General features: G+C 56.5%; 11 protein-coding genes across 11 annotated transcripts; 6 read left to right on the top strand and 5 right to left on the bottom strand.

The window, feature by feature from the left end:
• Positions 1-659: 659 nt before the first annotated feature.
• Positions 660-1,538, top strand: EX895_002655 (uncharacterized protein; the record flags this gene model as incomplete). Its single annotated transcript, XM_029883253.1, has 1 exon — positions 660-1,538. One exon carries the CDS (start codon positions 660-662, stop codon positions 1,536-1,538), a length of 879 nt encoding a protein of 292 aa, XP_029740288.1.
• A 577-nt stretch (positions 1,539-2,115) lies between these two features.
• EX895_002654 (uncharacterized protein) lies at positions 2,116-3,627 on the top strand (the record flags this gene model as incomplete). The annotated part of the gene is made up of 4 exons (XM_029883252.1): positions 2,116-2,166; positions 2,260-2,733; positions 2,841-3,028; positions 3,399-3,627. The coding sequence occupies 4 exons, from the start codon at positions 2,116-2,118 to the stop codon at positions 3,625-3,627; spliced, it is 942 nt and encodes a 313-aa protein (XP_029740287.1).
• A 1,277-nt stretch (positions 3,628-4,904) lies between these two features.
• Positions 4,905-6,962, top strand: EX895_002653 (uncharacterized protein; the record flags this gene model as incomplete). Its single annotated transcript, XM_029883251.1, has 1 exon — positions 4,905-6,962. One exon carries the CDS (start codon positions 4,905-4,907, stop codon positions 6,960-6,962), a length of 2,058 nt encoding a protein of 685 aa, XP_029740286.1.
• Positions 6,963-7,200: 238 nt separating this feature from the next.
• On the bottom strand, positions 7,201-7,916 carry EX895_002652 (uncharacterized protein; the record flags this gene model as incomplete). Its single annotated transcript, XM_029883250.1, has 2 exons — positions 7,201-7,301; positions 7,619-7,916. The coding sequence occupies 2 exons, from the start codon at positions 7,914-7,916 to the stop codon at positions 7,201-7,203; spliced, it is 399 nt and encodes a 132-aa protein (XP_029740285.1).
• A 370-nt stretch (positions 7,917-8,286) lies between these two features.
• EX895_002651 (uncharacterized protein) lies at positions 8,287-8,859 on the bottom strand (the record flags this gene model as incomplete). Its single annotated transcript, XM_029883249.1, has 1 exon — positions 8,287-8,859. The coding sequence occupies one exon, from the start codon at positions 8,857-8,859 to the stop codon at positions 8,287-8,289; it is 573 nt and encodes a 190-aa protein (XP_029740284.1).
• Positions 8,860-9,635: 776 nt separating this feature from the next.
• EX895_002650 (uncharacterized protein) lies at positions 9,636-10,400 on the top strand (the record flags this gene model as incomplete). The annotated part of the gene is made up of 1 exon (XM_029883248.1): positions 9,636-10,400. The coding sequence occupies one exon, from the start codon at positions 9,636-9,638 to the stop codon at positions 10,398-10,400; it is 765 nt and encodes a 254-aa protein (XP_029740283.1).
• A 317-nt stretch (positions 10,401-10,717) lies between these two features.
• Positions 10,718-11,539, bottom strand: EX895_002649 (uncharacterized protein; the record flags this gene model as incomplete). The annotated part of the gene is made up of 1 exon (XM_029883247.1): positions 10,718-11,539. The coding sequence occupies one exon, from the start codon at positions 11,537-11,539 to the stop codon at positions 10,718-10,720; it is 822 nt and encodes a 273-aa protein (XP_029740282.1).
• Positions 11,540-12,136: 597 nt separating this feature from the next.
• EX895_002648 (uncharacterized protein) lies at positions 12,137-14,230 on the top strand (the record flags this gene model as incomplete). Its single annotated transcript, XM_029883246.1, has 1 exon — positions 12,137-14,230. One exon carries the CDS (start codon positions 12,137-12,139, stop codon positions 14,228-14,230), a length of 2,094 nt encoding a protein of 697 aa, XP_029740281.1.
• A 304-nt stretch (positions 14,231-14,534) lies between these two features.
• EX895_002647 (uncharacterized protein) lies at positions 14,535-16,316 on the bottom strand (the record flags this gene model as incomplete). Its single annotated transcript, XM_029883245.1, has 1 exon — positions 14,535-16,316. The coding sequence occupies one exon, from the start codon at positions 16,314-16,316 to the stop codon at positions 14,535-14,537; it is 1,782 nt and encodes a 593-aa protein (XP_029740280.1).
• A 662-nt stretch (positions 16,317-16,978) lies between these two features.
• On the bottom strand, positions 16,979-18,202 carry EX895_002646 (uncharacterized protein; the record flags this gene model as incomplete). Its single annotated transcript, XM_029883244.1, has 1 exon — positions 16,979-18,202. The coding sequence occupies one exon, from the start codon at positions 18,200-18,202 to the stop codon at positions 16,979-16,981; it is 1,224 nt and encodes a 407-aa protein (XP_029740279.1).
• Positions 18,203-18,649: 447 nt separating this feature from the next.
• Positions 18,650-19,466, top strand: EX895_002645 (uncharacterized protein; the record flags this gene model as incomplete). Its single annotated transcript, XM_029883243.1, has 2 exons — positions 18,650-19,214; positions 19,399-19,466. The coding sequence occupies 2 exons, from the start codon at positions 18,650-18,652 to the stop codon at positions 19,464-19,466; spliced, it is 633 nt and encodes a 210-aa protein (XP_029740278.1).
• Between the last annotated feature and the right edge of the window lie 435 nt (positions 19,467-19,901).

Raw genomic sequence — 19,901 nt, 5'->3', positions numbered from 1 at the left:
TGGACAGTGCCACTGCCGACAGACTTGGTTTGCACGAGCCTTGCCATTCTCTTTTCCTTCTACCGAGATTTCGCCCTCGTTGTTTAAATTCATTATGTGACGTTTCTTCCATCCTAACATTCTCAAGAATCTTGTTTCGAAGAAAGCTCCCGTATGCAGCGTCCCCAGTGTGAGGATACTGACACCTTCAATGCTATGCTCGGCGCACAGATTGAGAGCCAGCTCAACAACCTCGATAAGAAGTACATGTCTCTTCCGCCATTCCACCACCGCTCACGACAATCACAGCACACGCCACAGCATAGCACAGAGCTCTTGTCGTGATTATTCAGATCAAACCGAACACGTCAAAGCAGTCTTCGGTCCGCCAGCATGTTCTCTTGATGAATTTCTGTGCCCCAGTTTTGCCTTGAATTTTGGCCAGGTAGTGTTGGTGCGCAAAATAAAATGTCGAGCGACCTGAACAATCGGTTCGCCACCGACGCGGAATTGATTGACACACAACCATCATAACATCTTCGTCGGTCGACATCGAGCTGACAGGGAAAGGACGGCGAATCGTTGCCGTCTGCGGCGTCTGTGGGAAAGACGCTTCAGCGTATCAAGGAAATGTGTCGTTAAGAAACCTCAAAGGCCTTCGAGTGGTGGTTTAGGCAGGAATGCCAAGACGAGCTCCCTTAGGGCCGGTAAGACGGAGCACCCGAATTCGTCATAAGATATCGCCATACTTCAAGGTAAACAGTGAAGAATGTAGACTCCCTACAGAGATATTGGAGCGCTCACTCAAGACAAAGAAAGCCGTAGACGTGAAGGCAAGGCAGCGCAAGGCCTCGCCGAAACGCAAGAGGAACAAGAAGGCCAAGACCGGAGACCAGACGGACCCCCCACCCATTGCCGAGGCAGAGCGAGTGCACGGCTTGGCAAGGCAGGTCAACTTCTACGGCCTGATTCAAGAGCTCGTCACACCCAATGTCTTCCGATTGCTCGTAGCAACCTGTCTTCTCAACCAAACAAAGGGGCGTGCTGCGATGCCTGTATTCTGGGATCTACTCGGACGGTGGCCTGACGAACATCACCTCGCCAAAGCAAACGTGGCAGAGCTGACAGACCTGCTGCAACCGATCGGACTGCACAACGTTCGTGCCCGACGACTGATCAGTATGGCTCAAGTCATGGTCGAGATCCCTTACGACGAGAGCAATTCGTTCAAGAGTCGGGACAGAACTGCACCGGATACCCCCATCAGCATCTACCCGGGCGTCGGTCGATACGCCATTGACAGCTGGAGGATCTTTGTTGCTGGTGGAGGCGCCAGTGCTGGGCTGCAGGGCAACAAGCCAGTCAGTCCTTTCGACACGGCTCTGTCCCAAGCTGAAGCTGCCGTTCTGCGTTTGAACCCTCCCCGGCCCGAGGCTGAGCGACCGGAATGGAAGTCGGTCATGCCGCTGGACAAGGAGCTTCGCGCGTATCTCATCTGGCGCTGGGCCAAGGAAGGCAAGGTGTGGGACCCTTTGCGCGGTCTTGTTTCGACGGAATAGGAACTTCCGTGATGGCTTCCTCTGAAGTCACTGTGCTATCCTTTTCCTTTGTATCACTGCAGTGGAACATCGTCGGCAACACCGACTTGCTCGATCGAATGGTGGTGCTGGTCGTAGACGATGCTACAGCAGAAGGTTGCCGACTCGTTCGGAAGTTTGCGTTGGCGGCCCCAGCGAGTCACTCTGAACTTGGCCGGCGAAATTCTCGGATGGCCCGTGTGCCATTGCTCAGCTGGCCGAAATTGCAAAGCAGCAGGCAAGCGTGCGCAACTGTGCATTTATTTGTGGAAAAGTCGCCGTTGATGCACGCACGTCCAGCTCATTCTGGAACTGAGAGCTGAGAGAGACAGCGAAATTTGACCGTGTCGCGCACGTTTCCCGGGTGACAGGTGAGTCAGAGAGTGAGCGAAAGTGTGTTGGTTCGGGGTTGCTCCAGAGCAAACAAAACCTTTTCCTCACAAGTCAGCATCCGACGTCGGCAAACACCGAGGCCGCTGCTCTTCAGACCTGACTACCATCAACACGACCAAGACCAAGATCGTACACCACCAAATAGACCGGATCCACTTTCGTCATCATGGCTCCCCAGTCGCGCATCTTTCTGACAAGACACTCGCAAGCAGAGCACGTAAGTGAGACTCCAACAGAGTTTTGTACAGCAAGCATGGACGGCCTACTTACTAATCTCAACTTCTTCCTTTGTCAATATCCTTACCCGCAGAACGTCGCTGACGATTACACGATCCGAGATGCTCCTTTGACACCGCTCGGAAAGCAGCAGTCGGCACGTTTGCCGTCGCTGACCTCCGACTTGCAGTCGCGTGCCGAAGTCATCCTCTCATCTGCTCTCAAGCGCACGTTGCAGAGCACCAAGATCGGTTATGCTCCAGCCATCGAGCGTCTCGGCGGCTTGGGCAAGGTGGTATTGCTGCCCCAGCTTCAGGAGTGTAATGCCTACCCTTGCGATACGGGTTCGGCCAAGGAGGTCCTCGAACGCGACCCCGAGCTGCAAGGATTTGACTTTTCGTCGCTCACGCCAGACTGGACCAGCAAGCAGGGCTTCTACGCTGCCGATGAGGTCTCGCTCAACAAGCGTGCTCAGTGGGTGCGGCAGTACCTTCGCAGCCGACCCGAACAAGACATTGTCGTCATGGCCCACGGCGACATTCTTCGCAGGATCGCCGGTGAGCCCTACGTACGTATACTGACCCGCCCTCAAGGCGCCATCGAGACGCTCTTATCGACAGACCACTCTTGACTAATCCATCGATCTCTTCGCGCTTGCCCATCTCCCTACAATAGCCCTGGAAGAACGCCGAAGTGCGTCTGTTCCAGTTCGATCCTGCTTCGGTCGACACTGATGCGTGCCCGTTGGTCCACGTCCAGAACATCGCTACAGGCGGCGCAATAGCTGAACCAACTTCTGGCGACATTGCTGCTCAGCAGGGTGTTTCTGCACCCGGCGCCGGAAAAGACGCCAACTCTGCTCTGTGAGCATCTTGTCCCCCTTCATCGGCCCCTGTCAACACCTTGCAGATACAAGCACCCGCAGCAGCCTCGAGGTGTTAGGACTGTGGGGACGCATCGACGCAGCCAGCGACACACCCAAATGTGCTGTGCCTTCCTGCTCTCTCCCCCTCTGTAGACGCTCACGGAGGCATGCTCCGGTACCTCATGAGCAAATGCCATACGAAATCTACCCGTGTCCAGCCCACACAGCTCCCATATCCGTCCACATTGTCCGCCCCATCCCTCCGTGTTTTGAAGTTACTCCAAGAACCTAGAGAACGACTTCATGCTGACCGTTTGCCGGTTCCTCTCTTCCTCTCTCGACCATGTTCTGCTGACCAAACACGGCAGGCCTGCGATCCCCATCTCGAGCTCGGGCTCTCTGCATCATTTCGCCGCAGAGCCTGCTGCAGCTGACACGAGGGTCAAAGATGCCGAGCTGAAAAGGATTGAAGATCGCGTTCGCCACCGTCAATCGATCCTTTTGGAACAGACCAACGAACTGCAGGAGCTCGAAAAACGATTGCAGGCCGCAGAAGCACGAAAGAAGGAGCTCGAGTCGCGCGGCGGTTTCGTATAGAAGGCAGGCCTTCCTTTCAGCAAGCGGTCATTTACCACTTACGGCATCTTCATTAATCTAGCATCTTGAGCAACAGAAGGTGTTCGAAGCTGCTGCCGGTTGTCGCGTGCGCGTCGAGAAGCAGTGTGTTACTGAATGCTGATCTCTTAGAGATTTCGGGAATCGGGCCAACACTCTGCTAGGCGGCTGGCCAAATTTTGAGAGTGTGCACAGTTGAAATTTCGCAAGGTGGAGTATTGTTTTTAAAAAGCCAGCCGAGGACCCTGAGTGAAGAAGGAAGCCTGGCATGACAATACGAAGACGGCGACAGCCTTCCTTTGCTCCCGCATCACCGGTTCAGCATCACTGCTTAGTGACGTCTGGTTTCTCGAGCGGCGGAGCCATCGACTCCGACTTGGGAGACCGGATATCCTCCCACGCCGTGACTTGGCAGAATGAGCTGGCTCAATTCGTTTGACCCAGCAGCTCCCAAGAGCTCGGGTGCCACAGGCTATAGAGATTCGTACGCCGACAATGGATCTCAACGATACATTCAGCCGTCATCAACACCAACTTTGCAGGCGGGGCCTTCGACGGCACGACCCAACACTGCAGCGCCTCGACCGCCTATGTCTGGACTCCATCATACCGGCCGCACCACCTGTCTCTACCTCCCTCCAGCAAGTGATGGTCCAAGCAGCTCTGCATTCCTGCCTCGTCCTCGTCCTCGTCCACCTCAGCGCATAAAGGCCGCTCCTCCTTCGGCAGCGTTACGGTCAGAGGATGCACAACCGAACGAGAATGAGGCTAGGACAAAACCGTGGGAGATCGCTGCACCGCCTTCGATAGGCAAGTCCAAGTCAAGCATGCCCCCTCCCCGGGGATCGAGGCAGCCGCAACCGCAGCAGCAGAGATTTGCTTTGCCGCCAAGACCTTGCGCAGCCTCTCAGACCTCTGCGTCTCGTTCAAACCTACCGCAACGTCCGCCCCAGCAGCAAGCCAAGACAAAGCTACATCCTCGATCGCAAGCAAGGCCGCAGTCGCAAAGTGGACCCAAGCCGCAACCAATACCCAAGCTGTCGAAGAAACAAAGGAAGAAGTTGAAACAGCGAGAGCAGCAGCAGGTGCGGTCGCTCAGGCAACAAGATCAGCAAGATCCCAACACTCCCACACATCCGGGGCCCCCGCCCGCGAAGAGGTCAAGACTCGACGAAGCCGCATCGCAGGCATCTTCAACTTCGAGCAACAGAGAGAAGCCGCAAGAATTGCTTTCACAACAGTCAAACCACGATAGCCAGATGTCTGTCAGCATACGCAAGCCTTCCCCTCCGAGTGTAGCTTCGACGCAACCAAGAGCGTCTGCTGCCGAGCCCGCGCCAAAGGATAGCCCTGCCGAGTCGCGCTCGTCCGCTCGAGCTTCTCCGCACGGGAGGATAAACACACCTACGCTGTCGCAACTCCAGGGCATTCTTGCCATGGTATCGAACTCTCCAGAAAAGTCGGGATCATCACAGCAGCAGCCAAAGCCTGTCAAAACTGAAACAGTCGAGCAAGCTCGAGTTCCAGGAGAGGGTGGCCGGATTGGAGAGGCTATGTCAGCGGACCATGCCCGAATAGCTGAACAAGATCAAGTAGTTCGACAAGCAGAACAGGCCCAACTGGCAGAACAAGCTCGCAAAGATCAACATGCATGCCAGGCTGAGGAAGCACGGCAAGCTGAAGAGCAGGTTCTATGCCTCGAGCAATTGCAGGACGACGAATCTGCTGCTTCCGCCTCGGAGGAGCCGGCCCCTCTCAAGCTTACCCCCAAGCAGGTATCGGAGTCGCTGACCAGTGGGTCAAAGAAGTTGGGCGCTGCGGTCACTACAAAAAGCGAAAGCGTGGGAGAAGACGAACTCCGCGAAGAGAAACCAGCTGTGGCGAACGCGCCAACAAAAAGGGGCGAGGCCGATGATGTTGGCGACACTGGCGAGGACGACGAAGACGACCGACCTCTGGCTGAAGCGCTGTATGCTTTTCGTGATATCGCTCAATCCAGTCTACATTCTCGAGCTCAACACCTCGACAATGCCGACTCCGACCCGGAGGAAGACGTCCCCCTTCAAGACCTGCTACAACGTCGCTCATCCGAGGCGCCTTCTGGCGCAAACTCGGTTGACAATGCCTCAAAGTGGCCGTCCACTCCCTTCGAACCAAAGATCACGAGACTTTACTCTGCAGCTCCAGGGATATCGATCCGACACTTTGTGCCCATTGCGAGCTCAGCGCTGGAGGCGCAGCGCACCATTGTGCGGAACCCAGCAGCTGTCTTTGACGCCGGCGTCGCTGTGAGCGAGTTTGGTAAAATTGCCACTTTCTCCGAGAAGCCGATCAAGCGGTCGCTGGAGTGCGAGGAACTCTTTCCGGGCAAGATGATGGAGTTTCGATCCGACGTGGAAGGCAAAGCTAAGAGCATAAAAGGTTCTGGGGGCATTGACCGCGTGGAGGATGTCAGACGTCTTACGTCGAAAGTGTGCGGGATTGCGTCTTCGACCAAGAAGCCGCTGGGGTTGGGCAATCACGCCGACTACCCTTGCCAGGTGAGTCTGGTCACGGTCAACGAAATCGGTCGAGCGCATCGGACGTATCATCTGGACGAGCAGCCGCATGCGTGGGGGGTTGCGAGCATCTCGCACTTCCCGCGCACTGATCCGCTGGACGCCTCTTCGATCGATTTCGCCACGGGCGGGATTGATGGCATTGTCAACCACTGGCACTGGAGGGCGCGTTCGACGAATGCGCAGACGTTTAGGCTGCACACGCTGCACGATGCGAATCCTGTCGTGGCGCTCGAGCACCTGTCTTCGCGCGCCAATGTGCTTGCGTCCGCATCGATCGGCACGGTGGTGGGCTATGACCTGGCAGCGCTGACACTGGGATTCTCGTGGAATACCAGCGACCACATCGTACATCTGCAGCGCACGCCCGATACGAAGCTCATGCTCGGCGTCATGGCCAGGAGGGATTACGATCAGTTCCGCATGTTTGACGTCACGGGCCGCAACGGGCCCATCTCACGGCCGGTCATCTCGTTCGGCTGGCTCAACGACTCGGAGGGCAAACTGCCATTGGGCAGGGGCAGCTTCCATCCGACGAGACGCGCGATTTTTGCTCACGGCGCCGAGGACGGGCGCATCAGGGTGTGGGACATGCGCAATGCGCGGGACCCGCTGATCGACGTGAGGTTAGGCGACGAGCCGATCGTCGAAGCGGTTTGGGGACGTGGCGGTAGCGAGGAGGGGGCGGGGGATGCGGAGGATCTGTTGTATGTTGCCAGTCCGAAGGGGGTGAGGAGCGTTTCGCTGCTGGCTCCGTAGCGAGGGGAACTAGCTCTCAGTGCTTTCCTTGTCACTTTGGTGCGTAGCTTGTGAATGCGTGAACAGCGATGACTGTGTCTTTGCCGCGCCTGCACATTCCCTTCACATTTGACACACAGACGAAACTGTCAGCTAGGCTGGTAGACTGGGCGTCGATTCAAAAGCGCAGAGATGCTACAGTGAGACATGACGGTGGAGAAACCTCCATCTTCGGCATGTGTGACCAGGTGGATAAAGTTTAGTGGTGTTGCGCGTCGAGAGCGGCCTTCTTCTCTGCTTCGGTGAACATGGGAGGAGGCAGGTTGCGTTCCCACTTTGTGCCGTCTTCGAACAGTGCGGCTGTAATGCAAAGAGGATAGAGAGAGAGATAGAGAGGAAAGAACGAAAAAAGGGTAGTTGTCAGTGTCAAGCGTGTCTTCGAGCGAGGGAGAACAGGGTTGCAGGGCAAGGTGTTCTGTGTGTGCGTAGAGGGCTGCAACGACTCCAGGCAGAGAGTATCGTGCATGGCTGATGTGTTGCACAGCAATGAGATCGACGAAGCGACCCTGAGCTTCGTGTTGCTGTAGCACTCAGCTCTGCTAGTTGACCGCCCAGCCACTTTTCAAACGCAACCACCTTCTCCCTGCAGACCAGCTGATCGGCAGCATGAAACTTACGTCGGTGTGGGTCCGGGTGCTGAATACGCTTGAGCTCCCTCTCGGCTTTCTCGAAGAGAGTAGCCAGCTCCCTCGGGTTGCGAACGTTGCGGTGACGCTCAAACTCGACGCGGATCTCGATAGCGCGGTCTCTCCAGACGTCTCTGCGAATGCACCAGTCGAGCGAGTTTTTCAGGTAGCGACGGTAGAGCGACTTGACGTACGACTTGTGGGCCTGCGAAAATGCGGATGCGGTGGCAGCAGCCGAGCCGGACGAAGTGGACGCCACGGCGTTGCGTAGGAGTGGTGCTGCGAACATGGGTGGAGATGTAGTGGGGGGAGGGATGGAGTTGGTGTGAAGGTGGTGAGTTTTGTCGAAGAAAGTGGATCGGTGCGATTGCGCTTTGCCTGCGAAACCCGCACGACCCGCCAATGGGCGATTTCTGATTTCCATCACGTGCGATAAATCGCCCGATGTTGGATTACTTTTCAGATTCGATCTGATTTCGGTGTCAGTTTGCGACTTGTCCCTGCAAAGCCACAAAGCCAATGGGAGGACCGATTCCTATTGTTCTCATACAATCACAAAGAAGCACGACTCGAGACGGTTGACAGACAACCGTAAAGCAAAAGGCTGATTGAGATATCATGTTGGATCGAGAGCCACACGTTCGCTGTTTCGGAATTCTTCACTCGCCAACAACATCCGCGCCTGGTAGCATCGATCGAATCGTTACACTCAACCGGATCGACCGCTTTATCGCTTCAATCCGACCCGACCCATCTGCAGCTTCAACCAGATCGATATCTCTGGCAGAGATCCCATGCTTCCAGTCGTACCGTGCCTCCCCGGCCAAAACAAGCACCGACCCAGATGGCAAAAACACATGCTTTGCAGGGTGCGCTTGATGCGTGAAATCCATAACCGTACCCGTACCGTGTGGACCGAAAGAGCACAGCACGATGCCGTCGGCAAAACGGTTGACGAGGTCCACATGCGGTGCGAGGCCCTCTGCGCCGTTGTAGAGGTTGAGAATGAGTTGGCGCGAGAGAAGCTGGTCGCGAGGGAACAGCAGTTCTCGTACGTTCAGGGGGAGGCGCTGGTCGGGCAAGGACGTGAGAAGCCGATGTAGGTGCTGGATCAGCTGAATGGCCCATGAAGGGAGACCCGAACAGCCGGCGAGGTCATTACCTCCAGACGAAGAGGGGGTGCTGACCTGAGATGTCGATGGCGGAGCGGCTAGAGACCGTGCAAACAGCATAGCTTGATTGCGCGGCGATCGATGGCACGCGGCTCCATCGAGAGAGGCAGCATCGCTTCCTTCTTGGAAAGCAAAGTAGCCGCACGCTGACACTTGGTGCAGGACCTGGTCGTGAAGCTCACGAGGGATCAGGCCAGGGAATAGAAACATGCCAGGTATGCTCGGAGCCGTTCGTGAAGCGAGAACAACTCCATCGAGGAGCTGTACCTCGTCGACGTTGTTCACATCCTGATCCGTGTCGGAGCCAAAGAGGGAGTCGTCATCGGAGTCCATTATCGAGGCCGTTCGCGTTCGAAATTGATCTGAGCATCAACTTGAGATGCATGGGCAGCAGCATCAGATCTCTGGACGATAAATCCCAGGCAGGCACGTCTTTGACAGCATCGTTGAGGGAACACCACCAAGCGTGGTTGGCCTTTATGAGAGGAAGCGTCGGAAAGAGAGAGAGGGCTGGTCAAGCGGCAGAGTATCCGTGCGAGGCTCGATAGCAACGGCGACTTTTTCTTTCTCGTGTGGAAATCGAACAAGCACAGAAGTTGAATATCGCAGCTGTGAGGAGCATGTGGTGCTTGCAAGGCCCTCTTCCCAGAAATTCTAAAAAATTTAACTTCTGTTCCGGACAACCGCGAACCGCGAAACGTTCGTTCGAGAGCGAGAAAAAAAAGTTGATGCTGTTGCACACGACCGAAAGCTCCTTTATCCACCACCTTCTCGCCTATCTATACATCCCACCACACACCTGCACACACCCTTTCCCGCACCTCACTTTCTCCACCATGTCCGTCGAACAGCTCCCAGATGACCACTTCCGTCCCACGTACGAGGACATCCACGTGCAGATCGGTGAGGCAGCTCGCCGGATCAAGACCGAGTTCGACCCGGATCTCATGGTGGCCATCGGTGGCGGTGGCTTCTACCCCGCTCGTGTGCTGCGAACGTTCCTCAAGAAGCCGTCGGCACTCGACCCTTCCAAAATGCGCAACATCCCTATCCAGGCAATCGGCTTGAGTCTGTATGAGGAGGTCTCCGGTACCTCGGAGGGACAGATCGGCAACGAGGTGGTGCGCACGCAGTGGCTCGACGCAAAGACGGTCAGCGGCCACAAGGGACCGGGCAAGATCGAGGAGGGTAAAGATGCCGGCGGACTGCTCGGCAAGAGTGTCCTGATTGTCGATGAGGTCGACGACTCGAGGACTACGCTGCAGTACGCCTACTCGGAGCTGCTCAAGGATGTCAATCACGCCATCGCCAACCTGTCGCCCGAAGAGCGCCAGAACCTCGCGCCCACGCGCTTCGCCATCTTTGTCGTACACAACAAGGAGAAGGCCGGCGGCAAGCGTGGAACCCTGCCCATCCTGCCCAAGGACCTTGCCAAGGGTGAGGACAAGATCGTCGACGGCCTCAGCGAGGGCGTGCGATACTACTCGACTCAGGACATCGCCGATGTTTGGATCTGCTACCCATGGGAGGAAGAGGACATCGTCGAGCACAACCGCCTCGCTGCTCTCGCCAAGAAGCTCGGTGTCAACCAGCCCAACTAAGTCTCGTTTGCAAGCCATTTTCTGTATATCATCCAGACTCGTCATGGAAACCCTTGTATATCCGAAGCTGCCCATGCTTTTCCCGTGGCTGTGCCACGTAGTGGAAGGCGTCTAGTTCGTGATGATGAGCTTCAACAAGGGCATCGATACGGGTTGCAAAAGTGACGCACTTTGATGAGTCTGGGTTGTTCGGATGTTCATGGGCGATTGCGATGCAGTTGTATAGTACACAAGGTGAAGGATGCAGTATCGGACGCGTGAGAGGGTATCAGCGACTCAAAAGCAGCAAGGTTGCGCCCGAAAGTCGAACTGTGGGTTCACCCCGAGCGGGTCGCCGTTGCAGAGGATCCTATCGCCTTACGCCCATCTTTGAGCAGGCTTCGACACTCGGCAGCAATCTCGCGTACTCCTGCAACTCCAGCGTCTGTCCATGCTGCCAATACGGGCTCCATCGTACCCCACAAATGTTCGGCTTGGGTCAAGCCCGCTTTTCTCGATTCCGAATCATGCTCTTTTGCGCCGTTCGGGTTGACTCGACACTCGATCAAGTCTGAGAGCGTTTCTGGCAGCGTGACGATGGGCTCGAGGTCTCGTAGTGGATCCAGATCGGTCGTGTTGGATGGTTCGGTAGCCTGGGTGCTGGAGGCAGACTTGCGTAGAACTTCGAGGTTGGAAGCCAGATTCGACATGGTCTCAAACGATGTCTTGAGCGAGTCGAGCGAAGGGTCGAGTGATTCTGATTTGAGCTTCATGTTTCGGATGGTATCGCTGGCAGCGACTAGCTCATGATGGTGGTTGTAGACTAAACTTTGACGTTCGCCATCGAGTTCGCGGATCTGGACGATGAGTTCCGACTCCTTGCTTAGCAGCACGCTCAGGCTATTGGAGCTGAGCAGTGAGTGCAGATCGATCTTTGGTCCTGGAGGACCGTCACTACCCGCATTGTCGCGGCTTATGGCCGAGGGCTGTGCAGGGGCATCCGATGAGAGCCCATAGTAATCGCGAAGGAGATTGGCAGCCCTTCGTTTGTCCTGTTTTGGCCGTGGTGAAGAGGTCGAGCTTGCGCTGTTGTCTGAGGTCCGACTCTGCGACTGCCGTGATGCGAGCGGCGTTCTGGAAGAAGCGCTTGCCGACGCCATGTTGTATTTGAGCGGCGATGATGAGCAAGGTGGATGAGGAAAGACACAAGAGAGACAGAGGGAAGCGAGGGAGAAAGCTTGCTTGAGCGGGGTCGCGAGGTCCGAGCGAGCAAACGTAATTTCTTGACCTGTTAAGACGAGAAGAGGAACAAATTCAAACAGGATCGACCCGGTCGTGCGCAGATCCTCATGCAACCGGGCGAAGCTTCTGTGTCTCGGCGCGGCGTCGTTGCTCTCTCTGTCACTGGCTTTGCGTGTCGTCTGCGGCGTGTGCTCCGGATCAAGCGAAATGAACATTCATCCATGCTCACTGATACCCGTAATGCCAAGCAATGCGGTGCTCTTCTCTCTCTCTCTCTCTCCGTCTGTCCATTCCCTCACGGCCACACCCTCATCAACTCATCAGCTCGTGACCATCCGAAACATTGCGCAACATTTGATATCATTGTAACGGCCCCTCCGATTTACCATACAGCTGGCGGATTACTGCACCGACGACCGTGATCAAGCTTACCGGGGTCCACTTGGCATTGCAGTCTCAAGCATTCGAGAGTCGACCATCGATTCCAGCTCGACCTCTCCCCTTGGTCGCGCAGCATGGTTCGCACACCGTCGCTTTCCATCTCTTCCGGCGACATGGACAAGGAAAAAGCCAACCAAACCCTGTCGTCTGCCTTTGCCTCCATGATGGCCGTCGGCGCTCCACACCAGACTTCACGAAATCTCTTCGCCGCCTCTCCTTCCGCCTCACAGCTCAAGATTGATGATGCAAGTGACTCGCGCCAAGATCGCTCTTCCACCTCATCGAAGAACGAAGATGAACGCTCACAAAGAAAGTCGCGCCGTTTCAGCGCTTTCAGTCGATCCAGTCGAAGCGTCTCGCCTTTCCGTTTCGGTTCCAAGAAGCGTTCTGCGTCAGCGAACCGACTCAAGATCAATCCGGATGAAGATGTTAGCGAGCGCGAGAAAGACAGCGACAGCGAGTCCGTCACCAGCTCTGGCTCGGGTATCGCTCCACGCAACAGTGCCTTTTACAACCACGATGACGAAGACGACCTCGACGCTTCCATCCCTCACTCACATCGTCGCCATCATCCGGCATCACTGTACGGTTCTGAATCACAGCTGCCCAAGGCTAGTTCCTCTACCAGCCTCACCTCAACCACGCAGCCTGCCGATGATGCACACGACGCGGAAGCCGACGTCGAGTCCGATGACGCCTCGGTCACTTCCGATCTCGACGCAAAGCATCCGTTCACAAATGTAGACGAAGCGGACAACAAAGACCAAGAAGACGAAGACGATCCGGACGAGATCGATCCCATTGTGCTTGACAATACCATCTACAATGCAGAGTATCTCACTTCTCACGAGCATTGGCACGGTGCCTCCGAGCACGGCCATCCGCATTTCGAAACGTACGAAGACGAGGACCTCGAGAGGGATGACGAGCACATTACCGCACCCAACGTCGTACTGAGCGAGGACCAGGTATCCACCTTCCTGCAGCGTCGCGGCTCCAAAATGCTCTCGCTTACTACCACCCGACCCCGCTACGAGCGCAACCGATGCACCATCGGCATCAGTCATGGAGACGCCGACGCTGCGGCCAAAAAGAGCAAGCGTCCTAAGCGATACGTCGTGGCTAGCGATGGCTCGGAGGAATCTTCCTACGCCGTCGAATGGACTATCGGCACGGTACTCAGGGACGGCGATGAGATGCTGGTCGTGTCCGTTATGGAGACCGACACAAAGCTCGACGCGCTCGATCCTACACACGAGGAAGCCGCGGCGAGGATGGAGCACCAACGCATCCGTCAGGCCATGGCATCGGTACTCGCAAAGCAAGCAACGCATCTCCTGGAGCGCACCCGGCTCGAAGTCAAGATCTCATGCCAAGCCATCCACGCCAAAAACGCACGCCACATGCTGCTGGATCTCATTGACTTCTACGAGCCCACCATGGTTGTCGTGGGCTCGCGTGGTCTCGGCTCGTTGAAGGGTATCTTGCTCGGCTCTACCTCACACTACCTGGTGCAGAAGTCGTCGGCACCCGTCATGGTGGCGCGAAAACGGCTCAAGCTACCCGCTTTGCCGCGCGGGAAGGGCGATGTGGTCGAGTCCGTGCGTGCTCGCCATATGCGGCTGGACCAGGCTTCGATCGAAAAGGCGTCCAACGTGGGCGAAGATGTGCCGTCGGACAAAGATGCTCAGGGCGAGGGGACAGGTGGCGACGACAGCTCGCCTGACAACGAGGACGGCTCCGCAGACAAAGTGGACAGTGCTCCAACGGATGCGGCTGCTGTGACGGGCGACACGACAACTGCAATTCCGGCTGCTACTACAGCATCGTCTACACCACCCCCCACAAACAGCGCGGCACCTTCCAAGCCGCTTGCCAATGCGGATGGCAGCCCCAAACTGCAACGCAAAGGCTCCAAAGCCGGCCACTCCGCCATCTCGCACACCTCGCTCGACGGCGAGGCGGAAACGCGCATTCAGATCCAGCAACGCAAAGAGGAGGCCGCGCGGCTCCACGAAGGCGACAAGAAACGACATGCCTTCGGCTCGCACCATCTCAAGACATCCAAGGCTCAGCCCAGTGACGACGACACAGATCCAACCGACGACAATCTCAACCCCACCGCTTCGGCTCGGACCATAGACGCAGCTGCCGCCAAGCAGCAGTGATGTGATCCTTACTTGAAGAGGGGCACTGCTCTTGTCGCGACGCATTTGTTCAAATTTGCTTGACCACAGCTCCGCGCTCGATCCCCTGCCCTGCGACTTTCTCTCTCAGCCAAAGGCTCCTCGGCCGAAGTGTCCTCAAAGGAGATGTGATGGCATATTGCAGAGCCGGGGAGGAGCTAACCTTACAGGGTGGAATACAAGCAGAGAGTCAAAGCCGGATCAAGGGGTACAAGGGGAACGTACAGGGATGGAAGCGAAACAACGTCCAACAGTCGATAGCAGGGCGGCGTGGTGCTGTGCCATCTCACGCAACCTTCTCCGAGCTGCGCTCACTCTGGCCCATTGACTTGAAGGTTGCCATCATGAATCCGATGTATTCGTCCATGCCGAGCGCTTCGAGGTTAATGTGCGTCACTTTCTTGACCTGCTGCACCGTTTCAGCCGCCTCGGATGAAAAGCGCTTGGCCGCCTTGTTGAACCCCTCGGACGTGGTTTTGGCGGCTTCGACTGCTTGCAGCCGGAACTCGGCAACGGCGGAAACGAGGACATTGTCGCGGTAATCGGCCGTGCGTCTGGCAGTCTGCCTGGTCTGCTCACGAACAAAACTGAAGGCTCGCTCGTTGTACTGGGAGGTCAACTGCGAAGTACGCTGAGCGGTGGATGAAAAGCGCTTGGCCGCCTCGCTGAAGCCGTCGGAACCTGCTTTGGTCGCGTCAGCAGCGCGGTCGCGGAAGTGTGCAAGTGCGGGGAACAGAACTTGCTCGTGGTAGCTGGCGGTGCGCTTAGCTGTCTGAGCGGCCTGTTTGCGTACAAAGGTAACAGCGGGGCGCAGCTGCTCTTGGTTGTACTGGATGGTGAAATCGGCGGTTCGCTGGGCGGTGTGGATGGCGTGTTGGCGGAAACAAGCAAATGCAGGCAAGACCTGCTCTTGGTGATAGCGCTGAGCGAGACGTGCGGCTTCGTATGCTTGCTGCTTGGCTGCTAGGATGGTGGGTCGCACCGAATGCTGGTAATAGGCGTCGAGCTCGGCCAACCAAAAGGCCCACGAGGTCGTGGTGGCATTGTCGAGGAACGAAGATCGGGACACGAATGGGAAGACGGGCAGATCGCTGTGCACGTTGAAGGCCATCTGTCCCGCAAATGCCGCATAGCGCTGGCTCTTTGCTTCCTTGGCGCGAGCATCCGAGGCGCGGACGGGACGTTGCACCTTGCTCGGATCGGTGGAGCGTTGATTGACGACACTGAGGCTCTTGGACGTCGAGGCAGTCTTTTGAAGGGCAACTGAGGTAGAGCTGGATCGTCGTGGAGAGGCCCGGGGAAGGTCGGGTTTACGAGTGAATTTCTTGCACTGCTTGGTGGTGAGGCCGGAGGCAGATGGACCGGGCGGCAGCGCGACTGGATGTCCTGTGCGGGCCGACGACTCGACGAGCTGAGAAGCGATGGGGCTAACGGAGGGGATCTGGGTAGGAGAAGCGAACTTTGCGTTCCAGTTGGTACCGGCCATCGATACGGCGTGCGAGGGAGAGGCTCCAGGGGTGAAACCGAGGAGGGTGCTCGATTTGAAGCCGAGGAGAACAGCGGCGAACAAAGCGACGAACCAGGTGGCTTTGGGAGCCATGGTGATCAATCTGCGATGCGGCTGCGAAGGACCGGCTTGCTTATCGTCGTTATGCTGGTGAAGCGTAAAATCCATCTTTTCCATGACACCGAGGTCGAGAACAGGGGCAGCGGTCTGGTGCGAAGCTTCTTTGGGGCTCATGACGGGAAGCGCGCGGTCTGGTGGCTGCTGAGGCTCCTGCTGAGAGGTTGCGAGAAGAGTGTAGAGGGAGCTCGACTCAAGGTTGAGCTCCTCGTCGTGGAAGACCGAGACAGGGTCAGGAAAATGGAATCGAGATGCATGCAGCTGCGGGCTAGGTGGGCTAGATTCAGCATCCGAGTTGGTGCTGGCAGCATCCGAGCCGATGGACGATGGTGCAAAGGAGCGCACCTCATCGTTCTCGACGTCGACCAGCTCGAAATCGGACGAGGCATCGGTTTCAGCGATCGAGAGCGTGTCGAAGGGGTCGCTATCGTTGCTCAAGGACATCGTTGCCACGAACCACAAAAGGAAAGGCGGGTGGTGGCCGTAGTCGTGGTGGCTCGCTGACGAAGGCCAAGATAGACAGCTTTTCGAGGTTCAATGTTATGCCTTATGCTCGACCTCTGGTTGTGGAAGTGATTCAAAAGCAAAGATTCGAGGTGAGGCAGGGAGAGAGAGGTGCGGAGGGAGGAAGAGGAGGAGCATACAATGGACCCTGATTGTGCGTATCTTTACGAGGGAGCATGCGCAGGGCGCAGCAGATACGCGACAGTGCCAGAGTGCCCCGGTCGATTGAGTGTGGAGATCGAGCGCAGTCGCAGGCTTGGGCGCAATTTCACAGTGCTAAATCACCACAGGACCGCTCAGCGGCAACCCCTTTGTTCCACACCTCTTTTTCGGGCAGCAACACCCTGCATGAGAGCTATCAGAAAGCGCGCGGAAAATAAAATATTCGGGTGTGTTAGGGTACTTTCAACTTCACACTTTGAGCTGAGATGGGGCACATAGATTACATGGAGGTGAACGCACGGTCACGCATGATTCGAGGATTCTGAATGGCAACACGGTGCTGATGTACAGTTCGAGAAACGCGAGGAAGGACACAATCTGGGGGTATACGGCTGTAACTTCGGCACTCGTCTGCTAAGAGACGTTTTTTTTTCTGTGGCCTAAGGCAGATGAATGGGACCAGGACCAGTGTGAACCACGGCCACGTCTCTTTGCTTACGAGAGATGGCCTCGACACCACGGATGAGGACCACGAACAGCAATCGCACCGAGAGGAACAGGCCGACGAAAATGAAGCTCTGCGTGAGGATGAGACCGCCCGTCTCTTCCACCCGCAACCCTGTGGCGTTGTAGAGCGTCCAACGCCAGGTGCGGTCGATCCATCGTGCAATCGGACCGTTCAGCCCGGTCGATGGCGTGCCGACGTACTTGCCAAACACCTTGAGCTGGCATGCCGGGTCGATCTGCATGTGAGCACCATGACACAGCTCCATGACAAGCGAGCCTCGTCGGTCCAGCTTTCTGAGACCGATTCGATCCTCGAGGTAGATGGAGCTCTGTCGCAGCGGCGTTGGCTCATCGAGGGTCGGGTCGCCGCCTCGGACAGAGTCGGTCTCGTTGCGGATGGGGTACGAGGCGAACCATGAAGATTGCTTGGGTTCGACCGTTACATCCTTGTCAAACATGAGCATGACAAAGTTTTCGAGCGAGGCGAGATTGTGCGCGTAGGTGGCGTTGATCTCGTCCCCCTCGTTGTTGATGTCCTTGATGAAGTCATTCTTTTCCAAGTACGAAGCAAAGGCCCTGGGATCTTTAGGGTTGCGGTAGTACTGTGCCGTGACGAGGTGCGACTGAGCATAGTCGGTGTAAACGCCACCGCGCAGAGCCGCCTCGGCCACGCGGCACAGCAGATCGGTGGGGCCGCACGCGGGCAGATCAGCAATGCCCATATGCTGGCTTCCAAAAGTTACCAGATTGCGCACCTTGGGCGTGTTGCAGCGCTGCACGTAGGCGCGGAGGAATTGGCCACCTTGCGAGAAGCCGATGGCATCGAAACCATTGCGGAGCTCGTCAATGGCAGCGAGCTGTTGGCAAGCCTTGTCCACTTGTTCGTTGACGTGCCCAAAGAAACCCTGCTTTCGATCCTCCGAGTCGCTCGATTCGTCCTGTGTCACCGAGTGCACATAGAGACCGGGGAAGGCCTCCTTGAGCTGCGACATAAAAGATTCGATACCTTCAGAGTGAGCACTGTCTCCAAGACCGTGCCAGATGACGAGAGGGTGCGGTTTCGGCAGCAACGAGAATGGGACAGCCTCGGTGGGGCTAGCTACCAGCAGCATGCATACAGCAAGTGCGCTAAGCAGCGCGGTGATAGTGGTCCGCATTCTTGCAATCTGTCTACAGGGTAGAAAGTGATGGGCGAAAGCAAGGTGGGAGTCAAGTTGTACGATTCAAATCCAAGATCTTTGATCGCTCCGAGTCTGCCGCATGGCTGGGCCGAGCTGAGCTGAGCTGCGCTCTGAGCCCTGAGCTTGCAAGGCTGCGGATCATCAGCGAGGATGCAGGGTCCTCTCAAAAAGCCCATTTTCCCCCCGAAAAGGGGAAGAAGAGTGAAATCTATTCGCACGAGTCTTAAAATCGCGTGAGCTGGAATTCCAAGGCTCGAGACGCTCAAGCCACGAAAGCAACGCACGTCAACGTCTCCCTTCACAGAAGGTGCGTCCCGGAACCAACACCATCTTGTCGCCGCTGCCCGCATCTGACTTCGCCGCCTTCATCACTGTGCAACGGCGACAAAAACTGTTTCAATCTCTGGTCTCGATCACACAAAGATGACGTTCAACAACTTGACGCTATACTCCACATCGGCGGTGCTCATCTTGGACACCGATGGCAACCGAGTGATTGCCAAGTACTACCAGCCTCCTCACGCTGCCAGCTTTCTTTCGACAGCTACACCCGCACAGCAGAACGCAGTGGCTAGCACAACGCCGCAACTGTCTGCCAAGAATCCACTCTCGACACTCAAGGACCAGCGTGCGTTCGAGAAGGCCATCTTTGACAAGACCAAGCGCGCGACGGGCGACATCATCCTCTACGATTCGCATCTGGTGCTGTTCAAGGCTTCGCTCGACGTCATCTTCTATGTCGTCGGACCCGCGGCGGAGAATGAGCTGATGCTTTCGGGACTGCTCAGTGCCTTCTACGATGCGACGAGCATGTTGGTGAGGCACCAGGTGGAGAAGCGTGCTATCCTGGAAAACTTGGATCTGGTGACGCTGGCGCTGGACGAGACGGTGGATGACGGCATCATCCTCGAGACGGACAGCACGACCATTGCATCGCGCGTATCTCGACCTCGACCGGACGTCAATGAGATTCAGATCAACGAACAAAGTAAGTTGTTCACCCCAAGCTTACGTCAGGGTGGAAGTTGCCGTCTGCAGCAGTCTATCGGAGCCGACGGCGGAGCATTCGTCTGTCGTGGAGCTCAAGGCATACTCAGTTCCTTGTTCCGATCGCTGACTTCTTTTCACCCTCTGCTTTCCATTTCTCGTGCGATGCTCAATTGACCTGACAGCCATCATGAGCGCCTACTCGAGTCTTAAGGAACGTGTCGCACAGAGGATCCTGCAAGGAGGACTCTGAGGCGCAATGCCACTGGTTCTTCTCGCACACTCGCTCACGGTGCGTGCGTCTTGAGCACACACCTTTCTAGACTCATGCGACAGACCGGCATCACTCATTTGTACATTAGACAGACGCAACTCGTACACTCTGGCGTTTAGCAAATTTCTGATGTCTGAAAGTTGGCTGTGAGGGCAATCAAAGCCCAAGATTGAACGGCACTCCAAACTCGTCGGAAGGAGATGCGAATGAATGGAAGTGGCAGAAAGAATCCGATTGGAAACGCTCGTCGAGTTGTTGTAGCGACAAGACGTTGCGTTTGCGGGGAGGCGCTCGTTTTCCGACAATCGGAAGCGAAGCCGACAGCTATCGAGAGGGTTGGTCGCAACGGGATCGTGTCGCGCAAAGTAGAACTGATCTGCTTCTCCTCGCTTAGCGCCCTATCTGGAGCTGTTT

This window comes from Sporisorium graminicola, chromosome SGRAM_16, assembly GCF_005498985.1.
Source record: "Sporisorium graminicola strain CBS 10092 chromosome SGRAM_16, whole genome shotgun sequence".
Lineage (NCBI taxonomy): Eukaryota > Fungi > Basidiomycota > Ustilaginomycetes > Ustilaginales > Ustilaginaceae > Sporisorium > Sporisorium graminicola.
Note: the sequence above shows the minus strand (reverse complement) of the source record. Positions and strands in the feature narration are given on the sequence as shown.